The sequence below is a fragment of the Micropterus dolomieu genome, linkage group LG06, assembly GCF_021292245.1.
Source record: "Micropterus dolomieu isolate WLL.071019.BEF.003 ecotype Adirondacks linkage group LG06, ASM2129224v1, whole genome shotgun sequence".
Taxonomy (NCBI): Eukaryota; Metazoa; Chordata; class Actinopteri; order Centrarchiformes; family Centrarchidae; genus Micropterus; species Micropterus dolomieu.
The window spans coordinates 18,310,137-18,326,364 of NC_060155.1; the positions used below are offsets into that span (position 1 = coordinate 18,310,137).

Below are 16,228 nucleotides of genomic sequence, written 5' to 3' on the forward strand. Positions count from 1 at the left end.
TCACCACCTTCAGCAGCACGTCATAGTCGGGCGCCGCCAGATGACGCCGCCCCGACACCCGGAAGTCATCGTCCACTACGCTGAGCACGTCCGCCTCCTCGGAGTCGGATTACTGCAGCGTCTCCGGATCCAAACCGCGAGCGGAAGAAGCCGAGAACGGGCTCCCGAACGAGGAAAGGAAGCATCGGAGCCAGCGGATGAAGGTCGGGAAAAAGCCTCAGCCGTCCCGAAATCCTCCGACAGATCACGCTGTGAACCCCATGAGTGAAGCCGCCGGGCTGCCTCAGCGGCCGCAGGGCCCGCGCCACGGGGAAAACACATCCGGCCATCCTCGGAAAAGAGAGCCATGCTGTACCTCAGTACCCGCACGGAAAGGGCTTCGCAACGGGCGCAGGCAGCCCCCTCGAGAGCTGCCTGGGCGTGCTCCTTCCCCAAACATGAGACACACATCTCATGAGAATCTCCATCCGTGATGTACCGAGGGCAAGAAAAAAACACACCTTCTGTACATCTGGTTGCCGGACATGCTGGTAGACTTCTTCTTCAGGTAAGACACACTGCTTGTAGGACTGGAGCTTTCTTCAAACAACATACAGAGCGCCTGCTGAATAAAAAAAAGCTAATGATGAGTGTGTACAGGTGTGCTTTATACTCCTCCGGTTATTCCGTCACACCTTACCGTTCTAGCAACAAGCCAATAGGATTGGAGTGATTTCATTCACGTTCAGACCTGCTTCGCCTAGAGGCGTTCCCATAGTGTCGTAACCGACGCAGTTCGAGTTCCCTCGAAGGGGAACTACACAGACACGGGGAGAACACAAACTCCACACAGAAAGGTTGGGGAAACCGGGGTTTGAACCCACATTTGAACCCACGACCTTGTTGCTGTGAGGCAACAGTGCTAACCACTGCACGTGATTGTATTATAATAAAATTATAATAAAACAGACATTTAACAAATAAATTAACATTAATAACAACGCAAGCGTGCATATTACAGCATTAAATTGCACCTTTTGACTAACAATATGCTACTGGGTTTCCGCATACATGTAACTACGGTTATCAATACCACTGTGAGTGTTTTTCCTGTATTTGTTCCTAAAATATGTTTTTTATTGTTAATTTTCAACTATTGAGCTTAAATAAATAGCATAACATGACATAAAAAACATAATAATCCATATTGTCAGGTGTGGCATTTTACTCCTTTGTTGCATGGTGTCCACATACATGCTGGGCAACGATTAAAAATTTTAATCGTTGCCCAGCAATAGTCGCATGATTGTCTTGTGATTAATCATGATTAATCCCATTGTTACGTGTAAAATTGAATAATGAATTCTAAAGTAGTGTATTGCGCAATTTTAATTTAAATGTACTGCTATATACACAAATATGCAATAACGTGTGGTTTGCAAACATTTTAAACAAATAAGGTGCTTTTTACCGGCAGTATTCCCTTTACACAGCAGCAATAAAAGCGGGGTCGGTGCGTGTGCGTGTGTTAACGTGCCCTATTAAAAACAAAACTGAATTTTGAAAAAAATGTAAATGGTTTTGGATATTAGCCCTTTTTTGGAAATAAAAAAGAATCTGATCACCACCAGGGGCCAAAGTTAACATTCAACAACACTGGTAGGATTTCTTGATATCAGCCACTTCTTCTATTTGTCTGTGGTACATGGCTTGTTTCTCCATGAAGGTTCTTCGTCTTCCTTGTCCTCACCCTCGGGTTTCTGCTGCCTGAGGTATTCACTAAGCCCTTCATCTTTGGGGGCCACCTTTCTTATGTACTCCTGGATCTTTGTCGTTTCATCCTGGATAGTGGTCTTGACACTCACTTGCCCTTGATGTCAGTGGCCTCTATCTCCTCCTTTGGCCAGTTTATTATACGAGCGGGGTATCTGATGACTGGCAGGACGTATGTGTTGATGGCTCAGATCTTGTTCTTCCCATTGAGCTGACTGTTCAGGACTTGTCTTACTCTGGTAGGTATTTGGCTATGGCTGACTTCCTTGCTGCCTCTTCATGGTTTCCGTTAGCCTGCGGCACCCCAAGGTATTTGTAGCTGTCCTGAACATCTGCAATGTGGCCTTCTGGTAGTTCAACCCCCTCGGTTCTGATCATTTTCCCTCTTTTTGATACCATGCGACCACACTTGTCCAGTCGACATTCCAATGTCGTTGCTGTAGATCCTGGTAGTGTGGATCAGTGAATCGATGTCTCGCTCATTTCTAGCATACATCTTGATGTCATACATGTAGAGGAGGTGACTGATGGTTGTTCCACTTCGGAACCGGTATCCGTAGCCAGTCTTTGTGATAATCTGGCTGAGGAGGTTCAGGCCTGTGCAGAACAGCAGCAGGGATAGTGCATCACCTTGGTATATGCCGCGCTTGATGGTGACTTGTGCAATTGGCTTTGAGTGGGCTTCCAGACTTGGTTTCCACAGCCCCATTGAGTTCTTGATGAAGGCCTGTTGATCTTGTACATTTCCAAGCATTCCAGTATCCATGTATGTGGCATTGTAGGCTTTCTTGTAGTCAATCCAGGCGGTGCACAGGTTGGTCTGCCTGGTCTTGCAGTCTCGAATGACTGCTCTATCAACCAGTAGCTGGTGCTTGGCTCCCCTGGTATTACTGCCCATTCCCTTCTGGGCCCGCTATGATGTCTGACAGGAGCTTCCATGTTGTGCAGAGGCAGGTTATTGGCCGGTAGTTGGATGGGATTGTTCCCTTCTGGGGATCCTTCCCTTGATCAGGAGTGCAGTTAGTTTCTTCAGCCAGTAGGTGTGGATCATGTCAGGGCTTGGTGCTGTCCGGCTCTTCATACCTAATTGGTGTTTTGGGATCCCATATGTTCTTGTTATTACCCTGCCACTGAGAGTACACTTTGTATGGTTTGGTGTTCTCCACCAAACCCTTGTATCTCTTTAGGCGGGCAGTCTCCAGAGCCTCAGGTAGCCACTTCCAGCTCTGAGAGCTGACTAACCTTTCTTCATGTTGCCTTGATCTTGGCCTCTAGCCTGAGCTATAAGATTGTTCATCTTATAGCCAAGCATCACTGTTGCTGTGGCGTACATCAGCTCATTGGCCTCTTTCAGAGGGTGCTTTGTCACTTAGCCTTGGCAATCTTGGTCGTTGTACTTGGGACTTGGGGGTCCAGATTGGCTGTGATCTTCAATTGTAAGTCAGTCGCCCTTATGTTCTCTGAGTGTGGGGATGATGATGACATCTTCCTGCTGACCTGTCGTTCTGGCTCCCCCTTGCCGTAGCATATTTGTTGTACCTCATCAATCTCTAGTTGTGATAGGTGTTGCCGTTTGCGGATGTTAGAACACTGAACCAGGAGTTGTTTCTTTGTCAGTGTTGATGATGGGTTTCAAAGCATCCATATATCCCACAGTCTCACCGGGATTGCTTGTATAGTAGCATTGCAGACCAGGAACATACCACGAGCGCTGCAGTTTTGGAGATGCTCTGACCCAGTCGTCTATCCATCACAATTTGGCTCTTGTCAAAGTTGTTCAGATCCTTCCGCTTGCCCATTTTTCCTGCTTCTAACACATCAACTTTGAGGACAAATGTTCACATGCTACCTAATATATCCCAACCACTGACAGGTACCATAATAACATGATAATCAGTGTTATTCACTTCACCTGTCAGTGGTCATAAAGTTATGGCTGATTGGTATACAATAGATTGTTCCACCAATATACTAAGAATAAGCTAGTTGATGGCAGGCGGAGGTTAAAATTGGGACCACACACTTTCAGACAAGAACAGTCTCTTTGGATATCTTCGTATCCAAAATATTAAATTCAGACTACCACTGAAACTGAGACTTAAAGGACTTAATTAAAATATAGAATTAACTAAAAGTAAAAAAATAAATTAAAAAAAAGTCAGAAATATATAGATCGTTCAGGAAGTAGTGTTATCAGCATTGTTGCACTAGTACATGAAGAAAAGAGAATAAGCCAGTTTTGGTTATAAGAATATGATCGGAAGAACGGGAGAAACCTCATCGTTGACCAGCTGTATGCTATCCTTAGAACAAACTCCATTTGTCTTTCTTGTCTTGAATTATATTTAGATGTGCAAATTGTTAGTATTAAGTGTGTAGATGCATTGATCTTATTCTAGTATCTAGAATCCAGGACTACTATTCAGGAAGTACTAGTAACTCTAAACAAAAACGAAAGGAGACAGACGGAAAAGGTAACTCATTTAAGATCAGAAAACTGAAATGTTTGCAAAAAGCACTGTATTGAGTTGACTCAAGATTCAAACTTCCAAACTTTTCTTCCACACTGTGAAGATGGTCGAGACGGTAGCTGTTTTGTTAGTCAGTCATTATATATGAAATTACTACAGTTACAGTTATCTTTTCTTCTCTTGGCCCATTTTGATGCCCACAAATCATTCTTATTATTGTAGTTTCTGCATTAAAATGGCAATAGGAGAAACAACAGACCTATACTTAATTCACATGCCATGAATGCAACAGTTGGAGAAGTCAGTGAACGAATACACAACGAACAGAAACTTTTGGGGTTATAATTATTATTACTATTCAACTTCATTAAAATAATAAAATGAATACCACAAACAGTTTTCAGAAGGCTGTGACAAATTCGGCTGAAATGACGCAACTCTTAGGGTCAGGTATGAAAATGTATCAGCATTAAATTCCTACATTAAATACTGTTCCTTTCAGCAGTGTGTTGCCTCTCCTTTCAACTGTAATATGCTACCGATGTAGTGTTTTACTTAAGTTCACATTTTCATGCTGTAATCTTGATGGTGTCGCTCTCTTTAAAATAAAAAAGACACCGGACACTGAGTTTCCGGTTTAGCTGGTCCGTAGGAGAAATTGCTCCGTAAGCAAATGTAGGAGAGTAAAGGGTTATGGCAACAATCATTGAGGAAAATGGTCCTTCGACTCATGTATGTATTCATGTCTTTATTATTAATTGTATTTTACATGATTATTTACGCTGTTATTTACGGGCCATAAAAAACTGTTTTCTTGAAACATATTTCCTCATTTCCAAGACTTCATGTGTAGCTAAACGTTAGCGAGTAGCTAACCAATTAACTAACTAATGTTAATACAACCGGTTCCAGGTACAAAGACTTTATTGTCGTTCCGACCACGTAGCTGCTTGTACAGGGCAGAATGAGATAGCGTTTCTGAGGGGCAGTGCAAGCATCCAAACAACAAAAACTAATATAAATAAAAAGTGGACGTCACAAATCCATGCAGAACAAAACCTGGTGAAAGGTAAATGCCTGGTGCACAAGAGTGTCCGATATATATACTGTATGTATATATATGTATACACACGCATAAGTACACATGAATACCTGTGTACACATATATGTACATACATATATACCTATACATGTATATACGTAGCAGCAGACGATGATCTGTCACCGGTTTAATAGCACAGGATTTAAATATCTACCTATATTTGCAAAATCAGCATACAGTTTTTTAAATGTATTTATGCATTAAAACATTAAAGTAAAGCACTAACCAGACAGCAAACCCAGGTGTAAATCCGTAAACTAAAGTTAGTACGGTTGCAAGTAAAAATAGTTTTTAATACTGAGTAATGTCTAAATCAGTGTCTTAACATTGCACACTTTGTTTGACTACTTTTTTTAGTTTATTAGCTAATCAACGGAGCGACTGATGGTTTCACCATTAAATTTGGTGTTAGTTTAGTGTGTTGTCTTTCTGTCCACGCCCAGGAGCAGTCTGAAGTGTCCTCGTCGTCCCAGGCCAGGCAGAAACTAGAGGGGCTCCTGAACAAGAACATGAGGATCCGCATGACAGACGGAAGGACCCTGGTGGGGCTTTTTCTCTGCACAGACCGAGACTGCAACGTCATCCTTGGATCAGCTCAGGAATTCCTCAAGTCCACAGGTAGGCGAAAAGTAAAGACGGCCGAGCAGCATGAAGACAATAAACAAACCTATACCATCATGTAACAAACACAGCATAGGCTGAAGAACAGAACATACTGTAAGCATCCTGTTACCTGCTTGTCTTGCTTCCTAAACACCTCCTTTTCTTTTGTGGCTGTGAAAGTTTTTTGTTTGCTGATATCTTACCAGTTGTTCCACCACTGTGGGAAACAAAAGAGTTCAAACTCTTTCTCTACTAACTAGTTAAAACCAAATATCCACGCTGATAAGAAACCGGACATGGGACAAAAAATATGATATATAAATGTAAAACATATGCCGAACATTGGTTTGTAGCAAGCTTTAGTTGCTTTCTTGACCTATTTAAAAATCCAAAATCTAAAAAGAAATGCAGGATCCCCACTGCCAAATTGCTGTGATTGGCTTCTGTGAGCATCACACACACACACACACACACACACACACACACACACACACACACACACACACACACACACACACACACACACACACACACACATATACAGTCTTTGTCCAATACAGATGAGCAGCTGGATGGGCAGCAGGCAAACAGCTGTCTTGTTTACTTCTCTTATTCACTTTCCTGATCTCCTTTCCTCTCATTTCCTGGTAGGAGACAGGTGGCATTAAGGGCAAAGAGGAACGGCTTAGTTTGAAACACAAGTTGCATTTAAAGGTTTATGATAATGACAAGTTTGAACAGATTAATGGTTTTTCCCAAAGAGCTTTTCTAACCAGAGGATGGCACTCTGCCTTGTAACCTCAGTTTGACATCATTGTGTGAAATCAGTCAACTCCTCAACACTCGTCTGCTAGTCTTTGTTTTGAAAGTCATTGTTTTTTGGTTATTACGTAGTTTACATTTAATCTTTTATGTATGTTATTTTACTATTATAATTACTATGACTTATACTGTAGATATATATATGTGTTGTGTATTTATACTTAACCTTTCCTTCTTCTGTAATCCTTATGTTAGTCTGTCCACATTTACTAGGGTTTAGGTCAGAGCTGTGTGATTGTTTTGGGTGTTTTCCTTTCTTGCCGTTCCTCTCCTCTCCTTGAATGTTCATTCAAGGCCGGGAGAGGATCTCTGTTCCCCAAAACATAGAAACCATTTTATTAATAAATTCTTCCAATACTGCGGTTGGTTGTTGTGGTGGATAAGTAGTATGCCTTTGGTGTGAGAGACCTGGGTTCAATTCCCCACTGTGACCCATCCACCAATGTGTCCCTGAGCAAGACACTTAACCCCTAGTTGCTCCAGAGGCATGTGACCTCTGACATGTATAGCAATTGTAAGTCTCTTTGGATAAAAGCATCAGCTAAAAATGAAATGAAATGTACTCAATTATCTGCTTAATCCCTCACCAGCAATTTACAATTTCCACAACAATGGTCTATAAAATAAAAAATCCTTTTCTGTCTTCAGACACGTTCTCCCAGGGCGAACCCAGAGTCCTGGGCCTGGCCATGATCCCCGGTCACCATGTGGTATCCATCGAGGTGGAGGCAGACAGTCTGGAAGAGGCACAAGGGTTCGGAGCTAACCACTGATAAGGCCCTGCCTGTTTGGACGAAACTCAGCTTTCAACGTGACTGTCTCTAAGTGAGCCTGCTGCACGGCTGCGGCTGAGCTCAAAGCATGATGGACTGATGCAGAACTCCTGTGTCAATATTCTGGATTTAGCCATTCCCCCTGTGCTTGAAAATGTGTCCATGTGCAGTGACACCTGTACAGTTCAGCTCGTGTGTATGAGAAGGTGTGAATAATGTGTTTCAGTTCTGTGTAGAGTAAACAAGTCTTTGTTTCATGATGTTTTGAAGCAGAGCACTGTATTTGAGACTGTGTCTGTCGTTAATTGTAAGGGTTCAGTCCCCGTGAGGACCAACATCTATCCTGATTAAAACGTCTCAAAAGAAACCACTAAGATGCTTGCAGCTGCAGGGAGAGCTGCTCTGTAGCGCTCATCAGAACATTTATTAGTATGCATACCCATGCATCAAGGAATTAGAAGAAAATTCAGTTGTTTTAATATTTTAATACGCTTGAGCATGTCAGCTGATTCAGTTTGGCCACTGTAAAATTGGAGCCACTAACAGCAGAAAAACCCAGAAACAAGCCACACTCAGTCGATTTTAAATACAAAGAGCCTGTCACATTCGGTTCACACAGCCAGGCAGTAGACAGGATTCAAAGCTGTTACAGTCAGTGTGTCCTTAAGATAATATTGACAGAATAACTTAAGTTTGTACTCAAAAAGTCAAATCTTCAAAAGAAGTCTTGTGTGTCTTTCCTGGCAGTAAAACTGGAGCCTCATTTACAAAGTTGCAATTTAATGGTTTAGTTTTCAAATTGTGCCTCAGTGCATCCTTTTTATCCAAATACACTGACTTATATCCAATATGTCACAGCAGTTCTCTACACCTGTAAGCAGTGCACCATGTCCGCTCCTCGTCAGTACAGCATTTAGCGTGTGAACTTTTCTGTTCAGACCGTTTTGTAAATGAGGCTCTCAGGTAGCCGTTGAAGACACTTGGTTTGTAAGAGAGTCTCTGAAAGGCTTTTAAAACAGAAACAGTTCAGGAGTGGAGAAGATGCAGAGTGGTTTTTCAAACAAAGGGCAAAAGTGCAAATTTTCAAAGATGTGCTTTGAAATGTTTGAAAGGGGAAAGAGCTAAATACTACGACTCTTGATTCATTCATCAGTTGATAACGCTTTTGTCCAGAATACTGAACTTCTTTTTTTTTTTTTCAGTTCACCATGTTAATATAAGTTTTCATTATGAGTTGCATCCATAATGTTTGCACCTGGATACATAGTCTGATGAAGTTAAATCCACCCAAAAACAGAATTTACACATTATTCAGATTAGATATCTGTAGAAAATAAAAAGGGAATTAAAAACAAAATCAAAAACAATCACAGAGCGGCACCGATTTAAGATCCATAGGATTTCAAAACTTTAACTCCTACAAGTTTTCCTTTAATAGTGCTGAAGTCTCACCTACTTACCATTAATCATTAGTCATGTATAAAAATCTGGGTTCTCTAGTACAGAGAAGATTTGACATGGTCAAAAATATAGACTGAGATCAGTAAACATGTGATTCCTTTTAAAAAAAAAGGTGCAATGTGCAAGACTGCATGATTTTGGGCACCTTTCATACTCCAACAGCCTGTGATTTATAGCGGCAGGCTCAGGCGGGAAGAGGAGAGGGGCGTGAAGGAGGTCGGCCATCAGAGAGGCAGCGACATTGTGTACAGCTAGAATATTTTCACATTCAACTCTGTATTAAGGGTTTATTTCCAACAAACCAGAGCTGGTGATTTTTGGAACAGTGGAAAGATTAACAGACGGTTTTGATGAGTTTTGTTTTGTCATTTTCTATCGAGTTTGCCTGAAGTGTGTTTTACAGTTTACAAGGTAATTAAGCTAGTCTTGGTTCGGTAAAATAGACACTTGAATTAAGAAGTTGTACGGTTGTATTTTTTTCAGTTTGTAAGAATATTTCCTTTCAATTTTGTTTATCAGCCAAAAAAAGCAAAGAGCAAAGCGAATTCGCAGCTCGCACACATCTCCCAGCTGTAGCTACGTGGGAGACCAGAGCTATACTATTAGACTATCGACATCAATAGAGGCACAATTGATTTTATGAGACTGGACGGGTCAGGGCTAGCAGGGTTAGCAGGTGCTAACTTCAGCAGATATTTTTACAACACAACGAACATCTTGTGACTGTTTGTTCTTCACATTGTGTTGATGATTTTAGTTAATTTTTTAAAAATGTTTTAAACTAAACTTCTGGCCAAATCTTACACATTGCACCTTTAAAGAATACTGCAGGCAGAGCCCAACTGCAGGCACAGTCCTCCTATGTAATGTCCAAGCAGGAGCTACTGTATTAAAAGTCCCTTGATAAAAGGTTCAAAGAATGGCACAAAGAAATAAATGAGTAATAAGAGCAGAAACCCAAATGTCCCACATCGGCTGCTTTCAACCAACATCTTTCCATCCATAAGTGTTGATGCAAGACTTCATTTTCTTCTACCACAGCGACAAATTCATTTAAGAGCAGCCAGTTAGGTCCTTAGTTTTTGTGGTAGGAAGTCCTTATTTTCTCACTGTACAGCTGAAGCCTCCGCTGTGCGCGCAGAGAATTCTAAGGTTCAAGTAACCGATGAAACTGTGCCCAAGCTGAAGCACAGTGCTGAAGAAGACATCTCCATAAATCCTCCACCGATCTTCCCCCAGTGTCCCATCTATCCTCCCCCCGTGTTCGTCAAGTCCTCCTTTCTAGTTTTGGTGGAACTTGAAGTGGAAGCTGCCGCCAGACTGAAAGGGATCGAAGTGGAAAGGCCAGCCCTGTCCTCCACCTCCACCTTGCTGGTTTTCCGGATCCAGGGGATCCTCACCTGCGTCAAACTTCTGCCTCATTTCTGGCAAGACAATGGAAAGAATGGAAGGACAAATTTTGACAGTGGAAGCTACATCATGGCATAGCATGAAACAGACATCACCTAAAATAACCTGATAGCCATTTAGTAGAATAATAACACTTATTTAATTTTTGTATAATTGTACTGATTCACTGAAAAGACAATACTACATGTGTTTTTGTTATTGCTATACTGTGCAACATTTTCCTGATGGTCAAAGATTGTTCATGACTGAAAAGCCACAGGTGTAATTGTAGCACCAGCAGCACTGTCCGTTAACATCTAGTATCTCTGGATTTTATAACTTCCTCTTGTTGCCTTTTGGAAACAAAGCATTTGAGTTGAAGTCTTATCTCGTCGCTGGATAACTGTGTTCGACCACTGATTATACGGTATTGTTCAATATTTTGGGAAATATGTTCATTGGCCTTCTTGCAGAGAGTTAAATGAGAAGATTGATACCACTCTTGTGTCTGTGCTTTAAATATGAAGCTACAGCCAGCAGCCGGTTAGCTTAGATTAGCAGGAAATAGACTGGCACATAAACCCAGAAGAACCAGAATTTGTTTTTTACGCTTTAGTTTGTGTACAAATTAAATAAATGAGACGTTAAGTGTTAATTAGTGAGTTTTAAAGGTGTTGGTAAGTGGGTTTTGTCACTTTTGACCGAGCCAAGCTAGCCGTTTCCAACTTTGTGCTAAGCTAATAAGCTGCTGGCCGTATGCTTCATATTTAATGTACAGACATGGCTGCAGTGTAAATCTTCTCAACTAACTCTCGGCAAATTTATTCTTTTAAATGAGCTATTAGCGGAATGTGACAGTACAGTTTATTAGTTACAGGCTGCCATAAACCGTGCTACAATATTTTGGTAATTCGTGGTAAAGTGTTTTCACTGAGAACAACTTCAACAGAGACCAGAGAATAGACTAACTGAGGTTCCCTTAAAAAGACATTTAACTGCCCCTGCTCATTTGTTGAATACATGTCAGCTAAATAGCTAAAATGAAAATGTAATGGTCGTCTCAGCTCCTGACCTGGATCAGTGAGGACCTCTTTCGCTGACGCAATGTCAATAAACTTCTTTTCCGCTTCTTTCTTCTCAGTCTCGGACTGGAAGTTGTCGGGGTGCCACTGCTGTGCCAGCTTCCTGTACGCCTTGATGATCTCCTGCTTATTTGCATTCCTGAGGAAAACAAGGTTCATGATAGATTAGTTGGAGCGATTGAGCTCGATAAAGTCGTCTACAAGGGATGGGTTTACTGTCTGATGTTGGACTGGTTACCTGTTGACACCGAGGATCTTGTAGTAGTCCCTCTTAAGAGAGATTTTCAGTAGTTTCTGTGCTCGTTCCAGCCCTTCTTTGATGTCGACACTGTCGCTGTCAAACTCTTTTGCCTCTTGGTAGTCCTCCACGGCTGAATCGAAACAGATATTTAGACGTTTTAAAGTTAAAATATAAACGCTTGTCTGCCAGACAACACTACATTTTGTTTTAAAATACCATCTTTCAGCTCAGAGGCACGCATGATGACCGCTCTGCTTCCTTTCCAACCTATTTTCTTATAGTAACGAGAAAAAAAAAAATGCAGGTCAGTTTGCTGCAGTGAATTGTAGCTGAGTTACCTTTCTCGTACTCCTGGTTGAGGATGTAAGCCTCGGCTCGGTCTCGGAGCACGTTGGCGTTGCGGGGATCTCTCTGGTGAGCTTCTGAACACATGTCAATCGCCTCCAGAGCCAGCTTTATCTAGAATTGGCCAGAAAGTTGGACAATGTGTTGGAACTCTAACTCCAGAGCTTTAAATGTACAAAGGTTTCCCTTCGCTCTCTCTTACCTTAACTAAGCAGAAGCAGATCCTCTCTTTGGCCAGGTTGGTGTAGTACGGGACATTAGGTTCTGTCTTCATCACTGATTCATACTTATCAATGGCTTCCTGATACCTAATTGTATGTAAAGAGAACATTCAGTAAGGGTAATTAATTAGGTTAGTTAGTTAGTTAGTGTTAACTGCTACTTTTTCAACAATATATTAAAAGAACAGCAGGTTGTGAATTAGATCTCAATGTATGTACAGTATATGACTCGACCCACCAGTGCTTTTAACAATAAGAAATGGCTGACATTTTCTATTTCAAAACGATACATCATTTAATTTGTAAATACACATTAGATGCCCTAAGAGGATCACGATTTAGGAGGGAAAAGTGCACCGATCCCACCGACCTCTCCATTTGAATTAGCTCTTCTGCCACGTCCAGCTGCTTGCTGAGCTTTTTCACTTGCTTGTAGTGGCTGAAACACTCTTTGTCATCCTGGTCCAGCCTCAGACACTCTCGGATGTGACTGCACAGAAACAGACCAATAGATGGAGCGAAGAGTGAGACATACACGTAGATAAAACCAACGCTTTGAAACAGACTCGCTCTCAATATGAAAATCAGCTTCATTTGCATGACTCTGCTGACTAAAATCAAACCTAGTTTGATTATTCCAGCTCACTTGAGTGACTCGTGGTGCTCTCCGAGGCTGTAGTGCAGCATGCTCAGCTTCAGGAAGGCCGCGCGGTTGTCGTTGCGCAGCCTCGTGGTCGGCGTCAGATCCTGGATGGCTTTCTGCGGATCTCCCATTCGGATGTAACATTCTGCACGAAGCTCCCGTGACTCAGGATCCCAAGGCGAGATCTGGAGATGGAGACATATACAAGTTAAATCAGCTCAGCAGCATATAAATTTATGTTAAAATTCCTTTTTTTTTTTTTTTTTTTTTTTATACACTTTTGACATAAAATGGTCAAAAATCCAATAAGCAACGTAAGAAAGAACAGACAGAACAGACAAAATGCACAGAAAGAGCTCTTTTTTACATTTCAGGAGACCCTACTCCACTGAGAGCTGACACGCACCTCAACGACTCTCTCTAGCACGCTGATGGTAGTGCTATAGTCCCCTTGGTGGTAGGTAGCATGGGCCTCCTCCTGCAGCTCCTCCAGCTCGTTGGCTCTCGTCAGCTGGTCGTGAGCTTCTTCGTGGTCTGGGGAGCGCTGCAGCTACAACGAAAAAAGAAATACACACACACACACGCATTACTCAGGCAAACTGCTGTTTGAGGTAAAACACTGAACAGAATAGCAATAGCTGTGTTTTTAGGATTTAAACGTACCACTGCTTCAAAGTCCTCCCTGGCCTGCTGTGTGTTGCCCTGCTTCAACAGGATATTCCCTCTTTGCAACCTTGCCTAAAAACGCAGGAACACAAAGCACATGCGCACAAAATAAGGACTTAGTTCACAATTTCCTAGTTTTTCTGGTTGTGATCAGGCGAACTTACAGCCAGGAAGTCAGGCTTGAGCTGGATGGCCTTGGTCAGGTCTGGCAGGGCAGATTTGGATTTTCCCATAGCCAGGAACACGGCGGCTCGCTTGTAGTACGTCAGGTAATTCTTAGAGTCTCCCTCTGTAAAACATCAAGAACAAGACATTTTCTTGTCTGTACACAGAGACATGATGTTGTGGCAAGTACGGAAGGGGGCAGGCATTATTGGAAACGACACGGAGTGAAAATGTCCGCCCAGCAGTGAGAGTATAAAAGTGTGTCTGCATGTCAGTGTGTGTAACCTTACCCACAGCTGAGTGGTAGTGGGACAAGGCTTCAGCCAGCTGACCAGCAGCCAAAAGTTTGCGGCCCATCTCCAAGTGGTGCTCGATCTCAACATGAGTTGCCCCCAAGACCCCTGTAACAAAATACAGCGCTTGAGCCTCGCTAGAAATATATCACTGAGAAAGACAGGGCGACACTTTTATACCTGCAGACCATGTTGTAGCTTAACTTTGTCACCCTTTTTTTACCCTACTTTTCAAAGAATATCACATCAGTGACTCAAAAAGCAAATCTATCTGACTGCACTCAAGTAGCTCCGCCTATTTGTCATTCTTACTAGCAGCTAATCTGTGAGTGACTAAGTCTTAATTAAAGTATTTAAGCAAATCAGAAGTGTAGACGTGGCCAAATGTGCTGCGCATTAGATTTCAGACTAGCAAGAAAGGTATACAAGCGTCCAAGCTGCCACATCGCAACCCTCACACTAAATGGTGAGAGATGCAAGAACACCTGAAACTGACTCCTTACATAATAAAAGTGCATTTTGTGGTGCACGTTAAGTGTATTCATATTATATTTTATAGGATTGAGAGACAAGGTGTTATATATCATGATGTCACAGAAATTTGTTAACAGCCCGATATTTGGCCACAAAGGAAGCCATTTCTTCATCTCTTGCAGTTCAGTGCGTAGGGCTGCTTTACGACAGTACTGAATGTGTATGTGATTTTAGCATCAGTGTGATGACGATGATTTGTCAGGTATTTAATTGGCTGGGTTAGAAACTGAACTAACTGACAACTGTCTTTACAAGTTTACATGTTGTTTAAAAGTGCATCTTGAACCATCTCAAATAACAGCACATCAATCCCAAGACACAAGTTGGCACACCACTATAGATGCTAATTTATGTTTAGTCAACTGACCAAAAGAAATCCATAATCTATATTTTGACAATCAATTAGTCTTTTAGAGAAAGGTTCCTGCTTCAAAAAATGAGAGGATTTCCTGCTTTTATTTCTTTTATAGAATTGTTATTGCTATAATTGTGATTGCTAAGGTTTTGCTGATTGAACACATCACATAATCTAAAGATGTCACCTTGGACTTGGCATTTCTGCTGTTTTCTGACAATATTTTAGACAAGTTAAAGATTATGAAAAAACAGATCATTCCATAATTAAAATATCATTATGCAACCTTCATTTTCTCCATATAACCAGCTCCATATAGCATTTTATATTTGAATTTAGTGTGTAAAAAAGGGATGTTTTTCTATTTACAGAGGTAATAATGGAGGTGTGTAGTCCTGGTGGGGTACCAATTACTTACTGTGATTCCACAAAGTATTGTTAGCTATTACTACAACTCTTAACTTAAACACAATGTAAAGCTGTTAAATTTAGCTTTTACAACCTAAATAATGTTTATATTGGAGTTACTACTTGGCAGTGAATTTCATTTCCAGCTCGTCTCGGAGGGGCGGGACCTAAGGTAACCATGGCGAGCTGACGTTCCACGGCGGGTTTGGTAAACGGCTGGAAGCAGTGAACAAGCCGGAAACGTCTTTATTTTTGTCTGAGGAAGCCTGTAAAAACTACACTTTAAACGTAAAGCCAGCCTTACCGTCCAGCTGGATGTCCAGGATGACACACAGCAGGGACAGCGAGCACAGGACCCCGCTGAGTCCGGTCCGCCGACAAGAATCCATCACTGAGTCTTAATCACACCGGAACCGGCAAACGTAGCGGCTCTGCTTCCACGTCGAGTGAAAACAATATTTGTTTCATTGAAAACTGTGATTTTCTTTATTGATCCGTCATCGTTTCCCTCTACCGGGGTGCAGGAGCAGCTACGAAGGTGTATTTACGGTCCCGGCTTGACAGTAGTCCGTGTGGAAACAAGGCGCGCAGCTAAAAAGGTTCCCTCTAAAATGATTTAACGGCAGTTTCCCACATTGACGGGGACTCGTTTAGCTTTACTTAAACTTGAAAACACCTTCATGTAACATGATGATGATGAATTCGCACAGCTGACGGCTCCTACACTTTGTACACGAAACCTTTTCCTTCCTCCGGTATCGGCGGCCCCGCCCCTTGTGCCGTACATCACCGTGGTTGGTCCACACGCCGCACGCCCGTTTTCGTCCAGAGACGTGGGCTGCTCTCATTGGAGGGACTATTTTAACAACACTGTTGGCGGCGTGCACGCCCATATTCCTGCA

The 16,228-nt window shown here is 42.1% G+C and overlaps 2 protein-coding genes across 4 annotated transcripts; one reads left to right on the plus strand and one right to left on the minus strand.

Moving 5' to 3' along the window:
- Positions 1-4,797: 4,797 nt before the first annotated feature.
- Positions 4,798-7,810, plus strand: naa38 (N-alpha-acetyltransferase 38, NatC auxiliary subunit). 3 transcript variants are annotated; one of them, XM_046052120.1, is made up of 3 exons: positions 4,798-4,955; positions 5,769-5,943; positions 7,399-7,810. In XM_046052120.1, the coding sequence occupies exons 1-3, from the start codon at positions 4,917-4,919 to the stop codon at positions 7,521-7,523; spliced, it is 339 nt and encodes a 112-aa protein (XP_045908076.1). In that variant the 5' UTR covers positions 4,798-4,916; the 3' UTR covers positions 7,524-7,810. The 3 variants fall into 3 exon arrangements, with proteins under 3 accessions (XP_045908076.1, XP_045908077.1, XP_045908075.1); XM_046052121.1 differs by having other exon boundaries at positions 4,830-4,955; positions 5,772-5,943; XM_046052119.1 differs by having other exon boundaries at positions 4,910-4,955; positions 5,738-5,943.
- Positions 7,811-7,993: 183 nt separating this feature from the next.
- Positions 7,994-16,081, minus strand: dnajc3b (DnaJ (Hsp40) homolog, subfamily C, member 3b). Its single transcript, XM_046052118.1, has 12 exons — positions 15,631-16,081; positions 14,027-14,137; positions 13,736-13,860; positions 13,569-13,643; positions 13,312-13,455; positions 12,909-13,090; positions 12,633-12,752; positions 12,244-12,349; positions 12,035-12,155; positions 11,694-11,826; positions 11,446-11,594; positions 7,994-10,408 (listed from the first exon to the last, which is right to left on the minus strand). The coding sequence occupies exons 1-12, from the start codon at positions 15,713-15,715 to the stop codon at positions 10,266-10,268; spliced, it is 1,494 nt and encodes a 497-aa protein (XP_045908074.1). The 5' UTR covers positions 15,716-16,081; the 3' UTR covers positions 7,994-10,265.
- Positions 16,082-16,228: the final 147 nt, after the last annotated feature.